This window comes from Prionailurus bengalensis, chromosome E4 (genome assembly GCF_016509475.1).
Source record: "Prionailurus bengalensis isolate Pbe53 chromosome E4, Fcat_Pben_1.1_paternal_pri, whole genome shotgun sequence".
Taxonomy (NCBI): Eukaryota; Metazoa; Chordata; class Mammalia; order Carnivora; family Felidae; genus Prionailurus; species Prionailurus bengalensis.
The window spans coordinates 31,698,623-31,716,028 of record NC_057360.1 but is presented as its reverse complement, the minus strand read 5'-3'; the positions used below and the strand labels follow the sequence as shown (position 1 = coordinate 31,716,028).

The 17,406-nt window shown below is 38.6% G+C and overlaps 1 protein-coding gene across 5 annotated transcripts in view; it reads left to right on the top strand.

Annotated features, from left to right (window-relative positions):
* Positions 1-261: 261 nt before the first annotated feature.
* Positions 262-17,406, top strand: part of RCOR3 (REST corepressor 3) — a 53,729-nt gene continuing 36,584 nt past the window's right edge. Inside the window, exons 1-6 of one of the 5 annotated variants that reach the window (XM_043568751.1) lie at positions 262-670; positions 1,070-1,126; positions 10,456-10,533; positions 13,154-13,206; positions 15,067-15,228; positions 16,647-16,771. In XM_043568751.1, the coding sequence (XP_043424686.1) occupies positions 496-670; positions 1,070-1,126; positions 10,456-10,533; positions 13,154-13,206; positions 15,067-15,228; positions 16,647-16,771 (650 nt within the window). In that variant the 5' untranslated portion in view covers positions 262-495. Of the gene's footprint in view, positions 674-1,069; positions 1,127-10,455; positions 10,534-10,734; positions 11,086-13,153; positions 13,207-15,066; positions 15,229-16,646; positions 16,772-17,406 lie in introns of those variants that run through there. The other 4 variants (XM_043568750.1, XM_043568749.1, XM_043568748.1 and 1 more) reach the window with 4 other exon arrangements.

Genomic DNA, 17,406 nt, shown 5'->3' with positions numbered 1-17,406 from the left:
CAGAGCGCCCCCTAGGAAGGAAGCCCGAGAGGCGGCCGCGCCTCTGCGGCGATTTTATTAGCGCACGGTTGGGGTTGCCCGGGCAGTCGACGAGCCGGGCTTCCCCGCCCCTCCCCCTCTTCCCCTCCGCCCCTCCCCGCCCCGCGGCCGGAACCTCCCTGCGGGGCGGAGTGATACCGGCGGCGGCGTAGAGCGCGGCGCGGCCGACAGGGGCGCCCGGGACTGCGCGGGGCGGGCGGAGGGAGGAGGGGAGAGAGGCGGGGCCGGGGCGGGTTGTTGTGAGGCGACTGCGCTACTGCCGGACCGGGGCGGTTATGGCGGCTCCGTATTAACACCCTCCTCCTCCGCCTCCGCCGCCGCCGCCGCCGCCGCCGTCTCCTCCTTCTCCTCCTCCTCCTCCTCCTCCTCTCCCTCCCGCCCTCACTCGTAAGCCATCTCCCCCTTCACCCTGACGCCTACCCCTTCCCCTCACCTTTCCCCCTCCCCTCTTCTACCATGCCCGGCATGATGGAGAAAGGGCCCGAGTTACTGGGGAAGAACCGATCGGCCAACGGCAGCGCCAAGAGCCCGGCGGGCGGCGGCGGCGGCGGCGGCGGCGGCGTCTCGTCCACCAACGGCGGGCTGCACTACTCGGAGCCCGAGAGCGGCTGCAGCAGCGACGACGAGCACGGTGGTAGCCTCGAACTCCTCCCCGCCAGCCCGCCTGCCCCTCTCCCTCCTCCCCTCCCCCAGCCCCCTCCCCTCGCCGCGCTCCCGCCCTCCCTCCCCTCGGAGCCCGGGCGCTGCGGTAGCCTCGAACTCCCGGTGCAGTGCAGCAGCACCCCCCACGACCCCCGTCCCTCCTCCCTCGACCAATCCTCCGCCCTCGCCCCCCCCCCCGCTCCCCGCCCCCATCCGCTGCCATCTCCCGGAGTGCCCGGAGTTAATATCTTCCCATCCACCCGCCTCTTCTTTCCTCCCTCCAGCAATTTTTATATTTTATTAAGTGTCTCTTCGTTTTTCTTCTTTTCTTTCTTTTCTTTTTCTTTTTCTCTCTCTCTTTTTTTTTCTTTTTGGCATTGCTTTGCAGATGTTGGGATGAGAGTCGGAGCTGAATACCAAGCTCGGATCCCTGAATTTGATCCAGGTAGATATATTTGTTTTAAGCAAAATCCTTTCTCCCCTTTTCTGGGAATGGCTTAGGGTGGAAGGGCGGGCGAGGTAGGGGTCCGGGTGTGCGGTTGGGAGGGGATGCGGGGCTGGGATGGGCAGGCATCTGGCGGGGAGGCTGTCAGGCTTGGCAGGGCTGTGACACAGGGCGTGTGGGCAGATGTGTGCATTGCAAGGTTAACATGGTTCCTTTGGAGGCCACTTGCCCGCTGGTGGCATCGCCTTTCTGCCCCCATGAGCCTGGGGCGAGGTCGGAGAGAGCAGAGGGAGGCGGCCCTCGTCGGATTCGGGGGTCCGGGGCTGGGAAAGGAGCGGCTCCTGGGCCGAGGGCTGGAAGAGAGGGTGTGCGGGCTGCGTGTGGAAGAGCCATGCAAATGTCAATTGCCACACCGCCGGCCCCGGGGAGCGGAGGGCCGCGCTCCGCAAGGGCGGCGGATGCCGGGGGCTGCTGTCATCGGCCGAAGCCGAGGGCGAGCCCTGCCCGACCCGCGCGCACACGGGATTTTCTTTTCTTTTCTTTTTTTTTTTTTTTTTTTCTTTTTGGCTAGGTGGTGTAGCTTTGGTCGAGACAGCTCTGCGGAGTGTAGGAGCCGCGGAGAGAAAGGGATGGGGGAAGGGGGTGGGGAGAAGCCAGAGGCACACCTCGCCCTCGAGCCAGCCCTAGGAAGTCAGACCACAGGACAGTGGCTGCAGCTGCCAAGGAGACATTTTCTCCCGAGCAGCCAGGTTCCAGCGTCCTCTGCCAACCCAGCTTGCGGGCTCCCTGTCTACTTTTCTCCAAACAGGCTCTCTGGCGGTCACGGGATTTCAGTCTGGACGGGGATTGGGCGAGAGTTCCGCATATGGAGGCGCCCTTGCTGGAGCCTCCCGGAGTGGAGCGGGTTTCCTTCCCCCCCACCCCAGACCCTCTTCAGTGCAGGCTTTGGACAGACTTTGAAGGAGCTCCCCCATTTTTTTGTTTTTCTTTTTTGTTTTTCTTCCCTTCTCCCTTACAGTTGATCAGTTTTTTGCCCATTGCCCGCTTATAATAACATTGTGTCGAACTCTCTCGAGTTCTGTATTAGATATTAATTAATATGGCTTACTTGTATTTTGGGGAAGGGGCATAGCTTGTTTGCTTCATTATAGGGTGTGGATGGATATTATCGTTCTTCCCCTGCCCATTACGGCAATGCGAGCTATTTACCAACCATTTGAAGAGTTTTAGATAGCAGCTCCTCCTGTCCCAGGGGAGAGGATAAAATAATGAGTGTTAAAAGGATTGTCAAAGCAGTCTGTTTTTCAGTAGGTAAAAACAATGATACAAGAGCCCTCACTAGATCTGGGTTGCCTTCTAAATGACATAGCTGTTAATAGATTTTATTCAGAAGCTATCAAATGTGTGTGCTGGTGGGCTTAAATAATTTTAAATGTTTTGTGAAATTAATTTTGTTTATTGATGCAACTAGTAGGTGGATGACATTTTCACATTACTATGCTGCCTCAGGTATTTATATTTGGAAAAAGCATGCTTTGGCTTAAGATACATTGATTTCAGTTCCCAGCTGTTTAATTTTTGCACTCTGAGCAAGCCAGTGGCCTTCCCTGTTCCTTAGTTTCCTAGCTGTAAAATGGAAATAAAAAAACTTCATGGAATTCTTATAAGGAATACATGACTGGGCATGTGGAAGTTACTCAGTAAAGGTTAGGAAGAAATAATTAGGAAGAATGATTCTGCATACACTTATACCTTTCTGATTTGGGGCTTTCGTTGGTACTCTGCTTTTTGGGGAAATGATAAACTTACTTACAAATTAGAACTCAACAGTCAGAACTGTTCATATGTTAATAAACATTTATCTTTTTGCTCCATTCATTAGGTTTATATTTCATAGACAGCTGTACACAGGTAGATTAGGTGGTCTTGTGTGTAAAACCCAGGCTTCTTGCTGGAACCCATTTATACATGCCATGGCATAGACCACTGTAAAGGTTTTTCTTTTGTTTTTTGCTTTTTAGTCATATTTTCAATTTACTTAGGTTACAATCGATACTCTTTATTACAATAAGGATATATGTCCTATTTTAAAACCTCATCTAGAAGTTTTCTCCTTAATCATCTGCAGAAGAATACTGAGCCCAAGGACACAACTAAAACCAGTTATCTTTTAAACCTAGGTGGACTTTTCTATAGCCATCGTAAGCAAATCTTGTCAAACAAATGAAGATTATCAGTTGTTAGATACTTTTTACGAGGAAGTATTGAACCTCTACACCTTTCAACGTAGTACCATTGTCTATTTTATTCTGAGTGTTGTACTGTTGTGTGAAGTTTCTACTTCATATCAATTCAATGTAATTCGCTGAGAAATTAAAACATTTCATTGGAAAAAGGAAAAGAGATCTTCATTAATTAATGATAGAAATTGAGAAATGGTCATTTCCTGTCTCCTTTTCTCTTCTTCAGAGACATCATCTTTAGTCTTGTTAACCACTTCATAGAGTTTATTCACCAGTAACCATGCAAGCTATTTGGAAGAAAAATTCCTTAGCTACCAAGATTATTATGATCAGAATATAGGAAAATTAAAAGAGGATTCGTGTGTGTCTGGAGGATATTTTTATTGGGGGAGATGATAGTGATGGTAGAAATCAAACACAGAATGACTTACCAAAATGGGTATTTTAAAAAATATGAGAAGTGTGATTTAAGTTGGAATTACTGAATATAGGAGATTAGGAATAGTTTATGTTAATTAACAGATCATTGCTAAAAAGACCTTTATAAAAATTTACTAATTGGATTTGATTATTTTCTTAGGTGCCCTTTTTTTTTTTTTTTTTTTTTTAGATTTTTCGCTAGGTCTTCCCAACTTTTATTTAGTGCCTCCTGACTATTCATCAGTCAAGGAGGAGCAGTTTCCTGTGGTGATTTGTAGCCTCAAATCGTATTGTATGCCTCTTAGTTAATAGGGCCTAGTGACCTCGATGACCCATCTGATGTATCCAGACCTTTGTTTTCTCATGTGTCAATGGGAGATAATGTTAACTATATCATAAGATTAGGTGAAAATTAATGTCTATAAAGCAGCGGTCTACAGATGTTTTGCTTGTATATCCATAAAAGAATTTTCAAAAAAAAGATTTTCTTACATATTTTTGACATCTATCACTTGTTGCTGTGTTTAAATAGTTGAAAAACATTATCTCCAGTGTATTGAAAATATTAACACTTTGAAATAAAATTGTTATATCCTTATTTTAAGTGTATGAGATTAAATTTACTGCAGTAATATGATAATATCTATTTATAAAAAGTATGAAATGGGGCACCTGTGTGGCGCAGTTAATCTTCCAATTGACCTCAGCCCAGATCTAGATCTCTGTGTCATGAGTTCAAGCCCCGCATTAGGCTCTGCACTTGGTGAGGAGCCTACTTTAAAAAAAAAAAAAAAAAGAATGAATAGGCTCACAGTCTGAAAGTTTACATTTTTCCTTTTTATCTTTTACATCATTTCCGTGCATTTTCCCCACAGGATTTTATATTTTTTTGCTTGAAGTGCTTTATTGATCTCTACCACTGTAATATATATTCTTGTGAACCTAAGGTTGTAAGTGTTAAGTCTCTTCTGATTTGAATGATTACAATTATTGTGTAATTGATTGAAATTGTAATAGCTATGGTGCCTTGAGTAAAGGAGAGCCTTGCAAACACCCTTTGTTTGGCACTACGGAGGTTTAAGATTTTAGGCAGTGTACTCTTGTCAGATGTGGGAGGGGGTGAGAGCTGCTTTTTTAAGTGAGAGAAGGTATTTGTGAAGAGGGTCAGAGTAGAATGAGTATACAGCTTAGACTGCAGGTGAGTTCTTAGGCAGATTTTGTGGGAAAGGGAACATAGGGAAGTTAAAGGGAAAATTGATATTTATGCTCATGTACTCCTTGGAAAGTCTTTGTTTATCCCAGTTTGAAGGTGGTGAATTAAATCTATAAACTGCAGAATGTTAAAAAATATTTGGTATGGGGGCACCTGGGTGGCTCAGTCGGTTAAGTGTCCGACTTCGGCTCAGGTCATGATCTTGCGGTCCGTGAGTTCGAGCCCCGCGTCGGGCTCTGTGCAGACAGCTCAGAGACTGGAGCCTGTTTCAGATTCTGTGTCTCCCTCTCTCTCTGCCCCTCCCCTGCTCATGCTCTGTCTCTCTCTTTGTCTCAGAAATAAATAAACGTTAAAAAATTCTTAAAAACATATATTTGGTATGTCATAATATTCTCAGTATTTAAATTCTTATTTTATTTTATTTTATTTTTTAAATGTTTTTTCAACGTTTATTTATTTTTGGGACAGAGAGAGACAGAGCATGAACGGGGGAGGGGCAGAGAGAGAGGGAGACACAGAATCGGAAGCAGGCTCCAGGCTCCGAGCCATCAGCCCAGAGCCTGACGCGGGGCTCGAACTCACGGACCGCGAGATCGTGACCTGGCTGAAGTCGGACGCTTAACCGACTGCTCCACCCAGGCGCCCCAAATTCTTATTTTAGAGAGAGAGAGAATGGGGAGGAGTGGCAAAGGGAGAGAGAGAGGGAGAGAGAGAATCTTTAAAAAAAATTTTTTTTAATGGTTATTTTTGAGGGAGAAAGCATGAGCGGGGGAGGGGCAGAGAGAGGGGGAGACACAGAATCTGAAGCAGGCTCCGGGCTCCGAGCTGTCAGCGCAGAGCCTGATGCAGGGCTCAAACCCACAAGCCATGAGATCATGACCTGAGCTGAAGTTGGACACTTAACCAACTGAGCCACCCAGGCACCCCTAAAGAGAGAGAGAGAGAATCTTAAGCAGGCTCCATGCTTAACATGAAGCCTGACGTGAGGCTCAATCCCACAATCCTGGGGTCATGACCTGAGCTGAAATCAAGAGTTGGATGCTCAATCAACTGAGCCACCCAGGCACCCCAGGATTTAAGTTCTTTATATAGACTATTTATCCCAGGATTTCAGTCAAAATCCTTATTTTAAATGTCTTAAATCTGAGAAGAAATAGAAGATTTTTTTGTACCTATTTTGAAATTTCCTATAGATGTCAAAATCCTGGCTTATCAGAATTATACCTTTGGTTTTTAGTTGTTGGTTTTTCCTAGTTGGTCTCATAAATGTACTTTATCAACTGCAGTTAAGGATATCTAAAACATTTCAAAAGGATTAAGTTTTTAAGTGTTTCATGCTTTTAAAAACCGTTTAATAATTTTGTTTTCAAAACTGTCCTGCTACTATATAGTTTTTTTACATGATGGTAGCTTGCTGTCTAGGTTTCTATTTGTTTTTTCATCTCTTTAGAATATAGGATACTTCTAAGACTGGATTATTTTGTGGTGAGTCAAGTTTGATTGTCAGTATTATTTCTGAGTACCAGACAGTTTGGGGATATAATGTTAAATATTAGTACACATAAAAGAAAAATAACCATTGAGTTTATGTCCTTTTAATATTTTTGTTCAACTTTTATAATGGAAAGGATAAAACTTTATGGGATGCAAAGCATCCTGAGGGGTACATTGTTTTTAATAATACAAGTTACTTTCTCCTCTTCTTTTGTAGGAGAGGAGTCAGGTCTGAGTTGCTAGTCACTTCAGCTATCCAATCTCATTTTCAAGGGGTTGGTGAGAGGAGGCATCAGCTGTTTGTGTTCATTTATGTTGTTATCTGATTGATACGGTGACTAGAAGCCGTTTCAGAGATAGAAGGGAACTCAAGAAAGAACTGTTTTCAATAAGCATATACTTATGCTTAGAAATGTCCTGGGTAAAGCTTACTAGATGCTGGGTACTTTGCATACATTAATTTGTAATTTTTTTTTAAGTTTATTTATTTTTGAGAGAGAGAGAGAGAGAACACTAGCAGTGGAGGGGCAGGGAAAGAGAAGGAGAGGTACAGAATCCAAAGTAAGCTCCAGGTTCTGGGCTGTCAGCACAGAGCCCAACATGGGGGCTTGAACCCACAAGCCGTGACATCATGACCTGAGCCAAAGTCAGACGGTTAACTGACTTAGCCACTTAAGTGCCCCATAATTCATTAATGTTTAAATAATACTGTGAAGTAGGTACTCTCATCATTGTGGCTTTTTTTTTTTTTTATGTTTTATTTATTTTTGAGAGACAGAGAGAGAGAGTGCAGGGGGAGGGAGAGGCAGAGAGAGAAGGAGACACAGAATATGAAGCAGGCTCCAGGCTCTGCACTGTCAGCACAGAGCCTGATGTAGGGCTTGAACTCAAACCACGGGATAATGATCTGAGCCAATGTCGGACACTTAACTCACTGAGTCACCCAGGCAACCCTCATTATCCATGTTTTAAAGAAGAATTTAAACTGAGGCACAGACAGCATAGATAAATTTCCCCAAGATGATAAAGCTAGGAAGTGGCAGAGGTTGGATTCAAACTTGGAGTCTGGCTGTATAATGGTTACACTCTTAACCATTATGCTAAAATATCTCGTTTCCTATGAACATCAATCATCTCTTAAGCCTAGTTGACACATACATGATTGAAAATGGTGAAGTCTAGTTCAAGGGTTAGGAAAAGAACATTGTGAATGCCTAATTAGGCATTCTTTACTACCAGACATGATTACTCTCCCTTATTAGCACCACCCCCCGTACCCCCATATTAGAAGAGCTGTTAGTCCCCACAGTTTGGATGTCAGTTTTTGTCAGATCAGGCCCTTAATTACAGTGCTAAGAATTTTTTTGGAAACTTAACTGTTATTCTTCATAGGGAAAAATACAAAAAAAAAAGTTTATATCTGTGTAAGGAGAGACATTTCAGGAAGATATTTTAATTAAGATTTTCTTTAATGCAAGAATCAAATGCAAGGAAATATGTTTAAATATTAAGCATGATGTGCTCTTAAGACTTGAGACTTATGGAAACCTTTGTTGCATTCCTTATTCTATTAAGTAGGTTTTAAATTATCTTATTGTCATAATCCATTGTGAAAAAGGATCAGTGCCATGTTAAAGATTTGAAATTTAGAATACTCACTAGATATAGCAGTAGATAAAAGGTTTCTAACACTTAGATAGCATGTCTGTTTTATTTCCATCAAGTGGCTGCCTGTTTTGCTTTTGTGTTTGTATTTTATGTGGTTAGAAATTTAATTTAGATCTTACTTTTGAAGTTTTTTTTTTTTTTAAAACCTGGAATTTGTTTTCATTGAATATGAATTTTTCATAATGTACTCCTAACTTGCATTTTTGTAAATTTTCAGCTTTTATTTTTGTCCTCTTTTATTAAAGATACTTCTGACAGGGATGCCTGGGTGGCTCAGTTGGGTAAGCATCCAACTTTGGCTCACGTCATGATCTCACAATTCGTGGGATTGAGCCCCGCGTCAGGCTCTGTGCTGACAGCTCAGAACCTGGAACCTACTTTGGATTCTGTGTCTCCCTGTCTCTGTGCTCTTCCCCTGCTTGCACTCTGTGTGTGTGTGTCTCTCTCTCAAAAATGAATAAAGATTTTAAAAAAAACCTTTTTTTGAAGACCTTTATGACAACTTGCAATAGGTTTTGCTTTTCGATTCACTTGTAATTATGGTTTTTCTACTACTTTGGTAATGTTCCCTCATTTCAGATTTCTCTATCCTTAATTTTTCCTTATAGTAAAACACATATATTTTTTCAACAATTTTAGCTTCATATATATCACATATATCATTCTCTAACTATAATTTGTTGATTATACATATACAGTAGTGATGTGTAATGATTCTCCAAAAATTAAAAACTACTGAACTATATTAAATTATTGTTGGATAGATAACTTCTCTAGTTTGAGATTGTGGTAGTAGTTACCCCTGGAAGTGAATGTTGTTTATTCCAAATATCTTATAACTTTATGAATGATTACAGTTGAACCTGAGAATTCTGTTAATGTTTTATGTGAACAATTTTGGAATTCTTGCCATTAGTGGTGGTAGCTATCAACACCTCATAAAAGTCAGTTATGACATATTCATACACAAGTCTTCAAGTGAGTAGATGGCAACAATGCTTCATTTCTTGATGGTTTTAATTAACTTGAATGCACCTAGGAATTAGAAGCCAGAAAAAGACCACCAAGTAATTAAAAGACAGAACCCACGGGCGTGTACTTGGCATTGGGATAGCTGTGTCAGCCTTACATCCGTTCTGTGCTTAATTTACATGCAGTTCCAATGGAGCTTGATTTTTCTGACTTTTTAGATTATAACAGAAATAAGAAACAGTAATGGCGTGCATCTACGTTAGAGGTAGACTCTCAGGTTACATTTCAACAACATTATTAACTTTTACAGTTTTTTACTTTGTTTTCCTCTTACACAGAGTACATACTTTTATAAATATAAACTAATAAATGAAAATGCCGAAAAAGAATAGCTGGCAGATTCACAAGGAATAAGACTAAATAAAAACCTTAAAAAGCAGGCATAAGTATTTTTAAATTATGGTAATCTTGGCCCATTTAGATATGGGGCAAAACAGAAATAAGTTACCACCTGATGTATTCTCTAGTTTTTAACGTCAGAATTGGGGCACCTGGGTGGCTCAGTCAGTTGAGTGCCCGATTCTTGATTTCAGCTCAGGTCATAATCTTGTAGTTTGTGGGATCCAGCCCCCTGTTGGGCTGTCTGCTGACATTGTGGAGCCTGCTTGGGATACTCTCCCTCTCCCTCTGCCCCTTCCCCGCTCATGCTCTCTCTCAAAAATAAATAAACTTAAAAAAAGTTTTTAATGACCCCTAAGTAATGTACAGAAGATCAAACCAGGTTTATTACCTGCCAAGAATTAGGGCTATATAATGTACTTAAAGTTTGTTTTTTTTTTTTTAATTTAAAGAGTGTAAACTTGGGGCGCCTGGGTGGCGCAGTCGGTTAAGCGTCCCACTTCAGCCAGGTCACGATCTCGCAGTCTGTGAGTTCGAGCCCCGCATCAGGCTCTGGGCTGATGGCTCAGAGCCTGGAGCCTGCTTCCGATTCTGTGTCTCCCTCTCTCTCTGCCCCTCCCCCGTTCATGCTCTGTCTCTCTCTGTCTCAAATAAATAAATAAACGTTGAAAAAAAAAATTTAAAGAGTGTAAACTTTATTGGGGATAAATTTTAGTGTTTGTGAAATTTTCTTCAATTACATAAATGAAATATTTAGTATATTTAATGTGAGCCTGTTTTCCTTCTCTGTTTCCCTGTACTTTCTTTGTCCTTTTGCAGGTACTATACTAAAATAGAGATAAATAAAGCTTGCTTTGTTTATATTTATTTTGAATGTAAATAAAATCCATCATATTTAAAGTAATCAATTTTTTCCCCAGGTGCTACAAAATACACAGATAAAGACAATGGAGGAATGCTTGTATGGTCTCCGTATCACAGTATCCCAGATACCAAATGTAAGTTTTCTGAAATTGAATGTTATGTCCATAGGGATCTATCAACCAATTCAAAATCCAACCTATATTTGTTTTGGGTTGCTTAGATTCTCGTAAGAAAATGGTTTGCTTTTGTTTTGTTTTGTGTTTTGATGGAGGTTGTTATATTAGACTGTTTTTCCTTTTGAAAGATAGTGGGTTGATCATTCCAATTTGTGTCAGTCCCAGGAAGACTGAAAATACCTAGGATCTGATGGCATTGCTGCTTAAATCCTCAAGCAGGGGAGGGAGTTACTATGTAGACATCTGCACAGGCTTTTCCTCAGTATATGGAGCTGTAAAGAAATGCCTTCAAACTTCAAAGACCCCACTATCATTACCATTTTAAAGAGGAAAGGGGAAAGAACTGACTTCAGCAGCCATCAATCAGGTCATCTTTGAGCTCTCCATTTCTGGACGGAGACCTTCTGGATCATTGACCATGCACTTCTTGAATCATGGTGTGGCTTTAGACTTCAATGTGATGTAGCGGACCTGATCCTTTGCGGCACATCAGATATAGGAAACGTGCAGGTAACAAAACTAAGATACCCACCCCTCCATTCAGTTATCATTGAATTTGTTAAAACCCAAACAAAAACCACCACACAATTATTCTTGCAGCTATAAAATAAGCTTGTCTTTTAAAAATATTTGCTAAATCTTAAAGATGTCCCATGATGGTTTATTTAGTCCCATGAAAATTAATGATGTCTTATATATCATGTGCATAAGTCTAAGCATACTTATTGATGCAATAAGAGAACTAAAAATGGAAAATTGAGTATTATGTTGCATACCTGATAATTCCTATTTGAGAGCTTTGGAATACCAACAAAAAGGTCTAGCTGGTAATCTAGGAATTACATGCCCTTGAGGCATTCTTAACAGAAAACACAAAATTGTACATTTGGCCTGGGACTGTATACTGAGAACCCTGAAGGAGATTATCAGGTTTCTCTGGTTCAGTTCTCATTACAAGCAAAGGTTGTCATTCATAAACTGAGCATCAGGGTATCAATGGCTTTTGCTGTCTTAGCAGTGTTGTATACCATGGTGCATTTCTTAGCAAAGTGGAAAACAAAATTCAGAAAGCCACCATTTCCTGATTGTGTGGTATTCATGTAGAATGTCCTAGACTGAACATCTAGTGCAGTGGTTTTCAGCCCTGGCTGTGCATTGGAGTCGTTTGGGGGAACTTTTAAAAAACAGTACTGATGTCTAGTCTCTATCTCAAACCAATTAAATCAGAATCTTTAGGGGTGGAGTCTGGACTTACTTTTTAAAAGCTTCCTCACTGATTCTATGCATAGCCCAGGTTGAAAACCACAAGTTAACTGGTATTGGTTAGCCTTCTGTTTATAGAACTGTAAGACATTTTTGTTAAAGTTAATCAGCATGTATTTAGACCTGTCTTGTGTTTTAATGCTACGTGAAGTTCTAAATGAAATATAATATTCGGGTTTTCTGCACCAATATTTGGATCCCTGCACTAGGGAACTATATAGTAGCATCCATAAAAAATAGTTGTTATTCTAACAACATTATTGTTATAATATCTTATTTATATATTAAGCTATATTATATTGACTACTAATAATAGCAAACTCATATAAAGTACCTAAAATTATGTCAGTTGTTATTCTAAGCACTTGATGTATATTAGCTCATTTAATCCTAGGAAGAAGATACTGTCTTAAAGTGAGGAAATTAAGGTACGAAAAGGTCAAGTTAATTGCCTAAAGTCAAAAAACTAGCAGCAAGGCTGAGAATCAAGCCCTGGTAAACTAGCTGTTCTGGGATCAGAATTCTTAACCTCTGCTTCTCCAAATATTCTAAAGGAGAATTTTATATATTAAAAAATATATAATATACTTAAAAAAGGATCAAACAGGAGTGACTATATGGATTTCACATAAAACCGAGTCCTGCTGAATGTGAAATGGCAGATGTCTCAGCAATGAGGCCTTGAAATACCTAGTACATAATCATTGAAGCTGTGCTTATCTAAGTAATTCTGTTGGCTTGATTACATATAGAAGTTGAATGAAAATGGAATACTTAGACACCTTCTATATGGCCTGCAGGAAGAGCTGAAGAAAATTTAGGGATACTAAAGCACACTTAAATGTGTTATTATGTATAGCTGGCAAAACCATAGATAAACTGTCCTTCGTACAGCGATCAGAAAGGGGAAGGTAAAGACTTGGGCCAACTCTTACTACGAGGTGGGGTCTGAAACAGCTAAGTCTCTTCAAATAAAGATTGCAACAGAAAATGAAGAAATTATCCAATATTTTACATGTATTAGGCTCTATAGACTACATACCAATTGGTCTTTTTTGTACACAAAAATACTTGTGTAATGTCATTGAATTTAGTACATATGTGCTGTATAATCATAGCTATAAATCATAGTAGGTAAAATTTTAAACCAAGTAAGCTTCTAATCCTGTTCCTAGAAGTAAAAGTCTTTTTTTTTTTTTTTTGTAATGACTTCATGGAAAATGAATTCAGCTATTTTTTTTCACTTTGTTAAAAAATGTAGACCTGAGAAAATGAAGTAAATAGTAATTAATTATGTAATATTGTTTCATTGCAGTGGATGAATATATTGCAATTGCAAAAGAGAAACATGGCTACAACGTGGAACAGGTGTGTAGAGAAATGTTCTGATATTAAAGCTTGCCTCAATACTTGCTGAATCCAAAGAATATCTCCTGGTTGTTTCTGTCCTAAGAAAGTGTAGTTCAACCAATTTTGTAGATACCACAAAAGTCCTAGCAAAGTCTGACCTTTCAGAATAAAGGATTTTGCTTTTATAAACACTTCTGTCTCAAGGACTTGAACATTTTTCTTTCAGTGTTTCTGTTTGTTACTCTACTGTGAGTTCTAAAAGTATCTGAAAGCCTTTAGGATGACCCTGACAAATGTTTACCAAAAAATGGAATTGTTTATTTATTTATTTATTTATTGAGTACAGGTAATTTTCTGTGATCTTTTAATCTAAAAGACCTACAAGTTAAACTTTTTATTGAAAGAAATGTTTAAGACTTTTAAATTTTGAATAAAATAATTCATAAAGAACATTTTTAAAAATCAGATAGCTTTAAAATGACAGGGCTCCTGGGTACCTCAGTCGATTGAGCGTCTGACTCTTGGTTTTGGCTCAGGTCATGGTCTCACAATCTCATGAGATCTCACGATCTCATGGTCCACACTGACATTTCGAGGCCTGCTTGGGATTATCTCTCCCTCTCTCTCTGCCCCTTTCCTGCTTTCTCTGTCTGTCTGTCTCCCAAAATGAAGAAATAAACTTTAAAGAAAATTTAAAAAAATAAAAGATCTATATAGCAGATGGTTCATTATCTCTAATAATGAGGGAATGAAGAATATGAAAAATTAAAAATGAAATAAGACGTTTTTAAATCTCTTCAGCTAATTATTGGAATGACCTTTATCAGAATTAATAGTAAAACAAACAAATTATTGATAACCTGTATTATTTGAGAATTAACTTTATAGTCTAACATGGTTAAATACTAAGAAATCATTTCTGTGAAATCGAGATGTTTATCTAAATGTAGTTACCTTTTTTATGAATTTTGAAGCCTTTGATTATATATTTTGTTTTTAATTCTTGACTTTTTGTTTAATGTTTGAGGCATTAATCCTTGAAAATGTGACAGCACATATGTTAATTTTCTTATTCATTTTAAAGGAGTATTACCAAAGTACAAAAATTAATTTTAAAACTCATTATTTAAAAAGTTGCTATATCTCTTCTTAAAAAATGAAATGTGTTAGTACCTTATAGTAAAGGTAAAGGTCTGTGACTTACTTTAATCATAGAAGGGAAAGTTGTGCAATAGTTAGAAATTACCCATTTCATGCTTTCTTATGATTTGGTAAACAAGTCATTGGAGTTATTAATATGCCTCATAAAATTTTTTTGTGTATATTATGATAATGAAGAACTTTAAGAAATATATATGGTAAATAATAAGGTTGCAATTGAGGTACTCCTTGGAACTATTGAGCCGGTGATATACTTTTAAAAGGTTAATACTTAAAACATGACTATGTTTTGACTGAACACTTCTAGTTTTGTGTTATGATTGATAGTTTCATTCCCATATTTACTAGATATTTTTCCTTATAGCATGTTTTTCTCTACACATTAACAAATGAGTAAATGTGGGTCAGAGTCTTGATATGAGCCTACAAACCTGCTTTAGTAATTATAGTCACTCTCCTCAGCTCACTGTTTTTCCTAGATTATGCAGCAAATGTGGTATGTAAGAACATTCACTGTTCTGAGGCCCTGTTTTAAAAGAAATAAATAAATGAGGTCTGCTACCTGGGCACCCTTGATTAAAAGCCCCAAACTGTGAGTGTATTTTCAGTTGAAGTCTTAGGCTTACTTAAGATTTTAACCTAATTTGTGTTTAACTCTCTTAAGTGTGATGGAACATAAGTCCATTAAAACCAAAGGGGAATGATTTCTCTTCAAAGGCACTTGGCATGTTGTTCTGGCATAAACATAACATTGAGAAGTCCCTTGCTGATCTCCCTAATTTCACTCCCTTTCCGGATGAGTGGACAGTGGAAGATAAAGTCCTGTTTGAACAAGCCTTTAGTTTTCATGGGAAAAGCTTTCACAGGATTCAGCAAATGGTATGGTAATTTTGGTTTTACTGTGTTTCATACCTGAAAGATATCTTATGCTATCATTAAACACTTTCTGATTATTAAATACAAAAAGTTTTCAGTCTAATTTCCATTTTTAAAAATATTTGACATTTAAAATACCTATATACTTGCTTATGGTCCTATTTTCTACAGCCATTCTAAAGCATGACAGTTAATGTCCTATTTCATTATAAGTCATGTTTTGTTTTGGCTTAAATGTATGTGTAATAGAGTTATTAAATGTGCTTGTTCTAGGGAAAAAATCATAATTTCAATTTTATTTTTAAATGTTTCATTTTTTAACATTAGGATTTTATTTTCTAATTTATATTCCTTTGGATATGAAAATCAATTTTTAAAGTTCTGATTTCAATATTGCACAGGTGCTGTTGCCTTTTTTTAAGGAGAAAAACCCTTTATTTCTATTTTTTAAATTTTTAGTATGGTGTCAAAATAATATAAACCTGAGAAGTTGCTGCATTAATGGATGAATGGATGAAAAATTATATAATGTTTACAAATATATATAAGTGTGTTCCATTAACTGAAGAGAGCCTTTTTTGATTGGGAGTGCGTATCCTTGTTTGCTAGGATGACAAATCAGTGCATGATCATTAGTCATTTTAATACCCAAAGACTTTATTTGGTAGCTAAAGTCTGTTTGTATTATTTATCATCTTAAAACCTGGATTTAAAACAAAATGATTAAAAGAATTCATTGTTAAGAATTGAATAGCTTTTCTTGAAAACATTATGATAAGTGACAGAAGCCAGATATAAAAGGTCACATATTGTATGATTCCATTTATATGAAAGGTCCAAAATAGGAAAATCCATAGAGACGGGAAGTAGATTACTAGTTGCCAGAGACTGGGATAAGAGAAGACCAAGGAGTAACTGCTAATGGGTATGGGGTTTCTTTTTGAAGTTATGGAAATGTCTGGAATTAAAGAGTGATGGTTGCATAACTTAGCAAATATACTAGAAACCACTGAATTGTAAACTTTAAATGGGTGACTTTCCTGGTATATTAATTATGTATAAATTTAAAAATTCCAATTTATAGAGGAGGGAAAAAGTAACTCTTTAAGGAAAATATGTATGAAATGCTAACATCATACTGAGGGACATCTAGGTGCATTGTTACCATGTTAGTTTGTGACCTTCTTCTCTCCCCTCCCCCCCAGAACAAATAGGAATAGTCATTCAGAAATGTCAGTGACACAGGTGTGACGGTTTCCTGTGACTGTAACAGCACTTTTTAGTTCTATAATTCATAAAGGTACCCATGAAAATATTTTTCATCTATCACTTTAAGTATCAAAGAATAATATCAAAAATATTATTCATTCTGTTAATCAGTTTATGAATTAAACTTGCTGATATTGACATTTTTTTTCAAGCTTCCAGATAAGACAATTGCTAGCCTTGTAAAATATTACTATTCCTGGAAAAAAACTCGATCTAGGACAAGCTTGATGGATCGCCAGGCTCGTAAACTAGCCAATAGACATAATCAGGGTGACAGGTAGGTTGGATGCTTTTATATAGTTATATTGTTAGGGACATTGGATTGGATTGCTTACATTTCCCAAGGAAGAAAAATTATCACAACACATTGTAAATACTTTTTAACCTTACATTCATGTTTCTGCTCTGACAGGAAGAGTTGAGTGATCAGAAGTCTTAAGAGCAAGAACTTTCTGCAACTCTTTCACTGTTAGTCATAGCCAGCAAACTTGCAGCTGAGTTATATTGGAGCTGTGTTTAACTGTACTCATGGTGGCTTTCTTTTAGTATTGCTGTATTCAATACATATTTTAGAATACATTAAGAAGTATATTCTCTAGAACATGGCTTGCCTGAGTACAGTAACCTGAGTAATTGAAATCCACATTATTTCACCACTTTCTGGTGATATAAAATCATTTTGCTTCCTGGTGTTTGTCTTTATCCTCCAACTGGAGAACTGAAATCATGAGTATTATATCAAATTAATATATGTGTTCTCTTTCCCAATGATACTCTTTCTAAATATTTTTCCTATTGGGTCTCTGCTTTTTAGGTAGAAATGTTTGCTAAAATGATTATATGTGCCCAAAAGGATCAATGTTTCCAAATACTACAGAAATTTAAATTATAGAAGCTCGTCTTCCCAAAGAC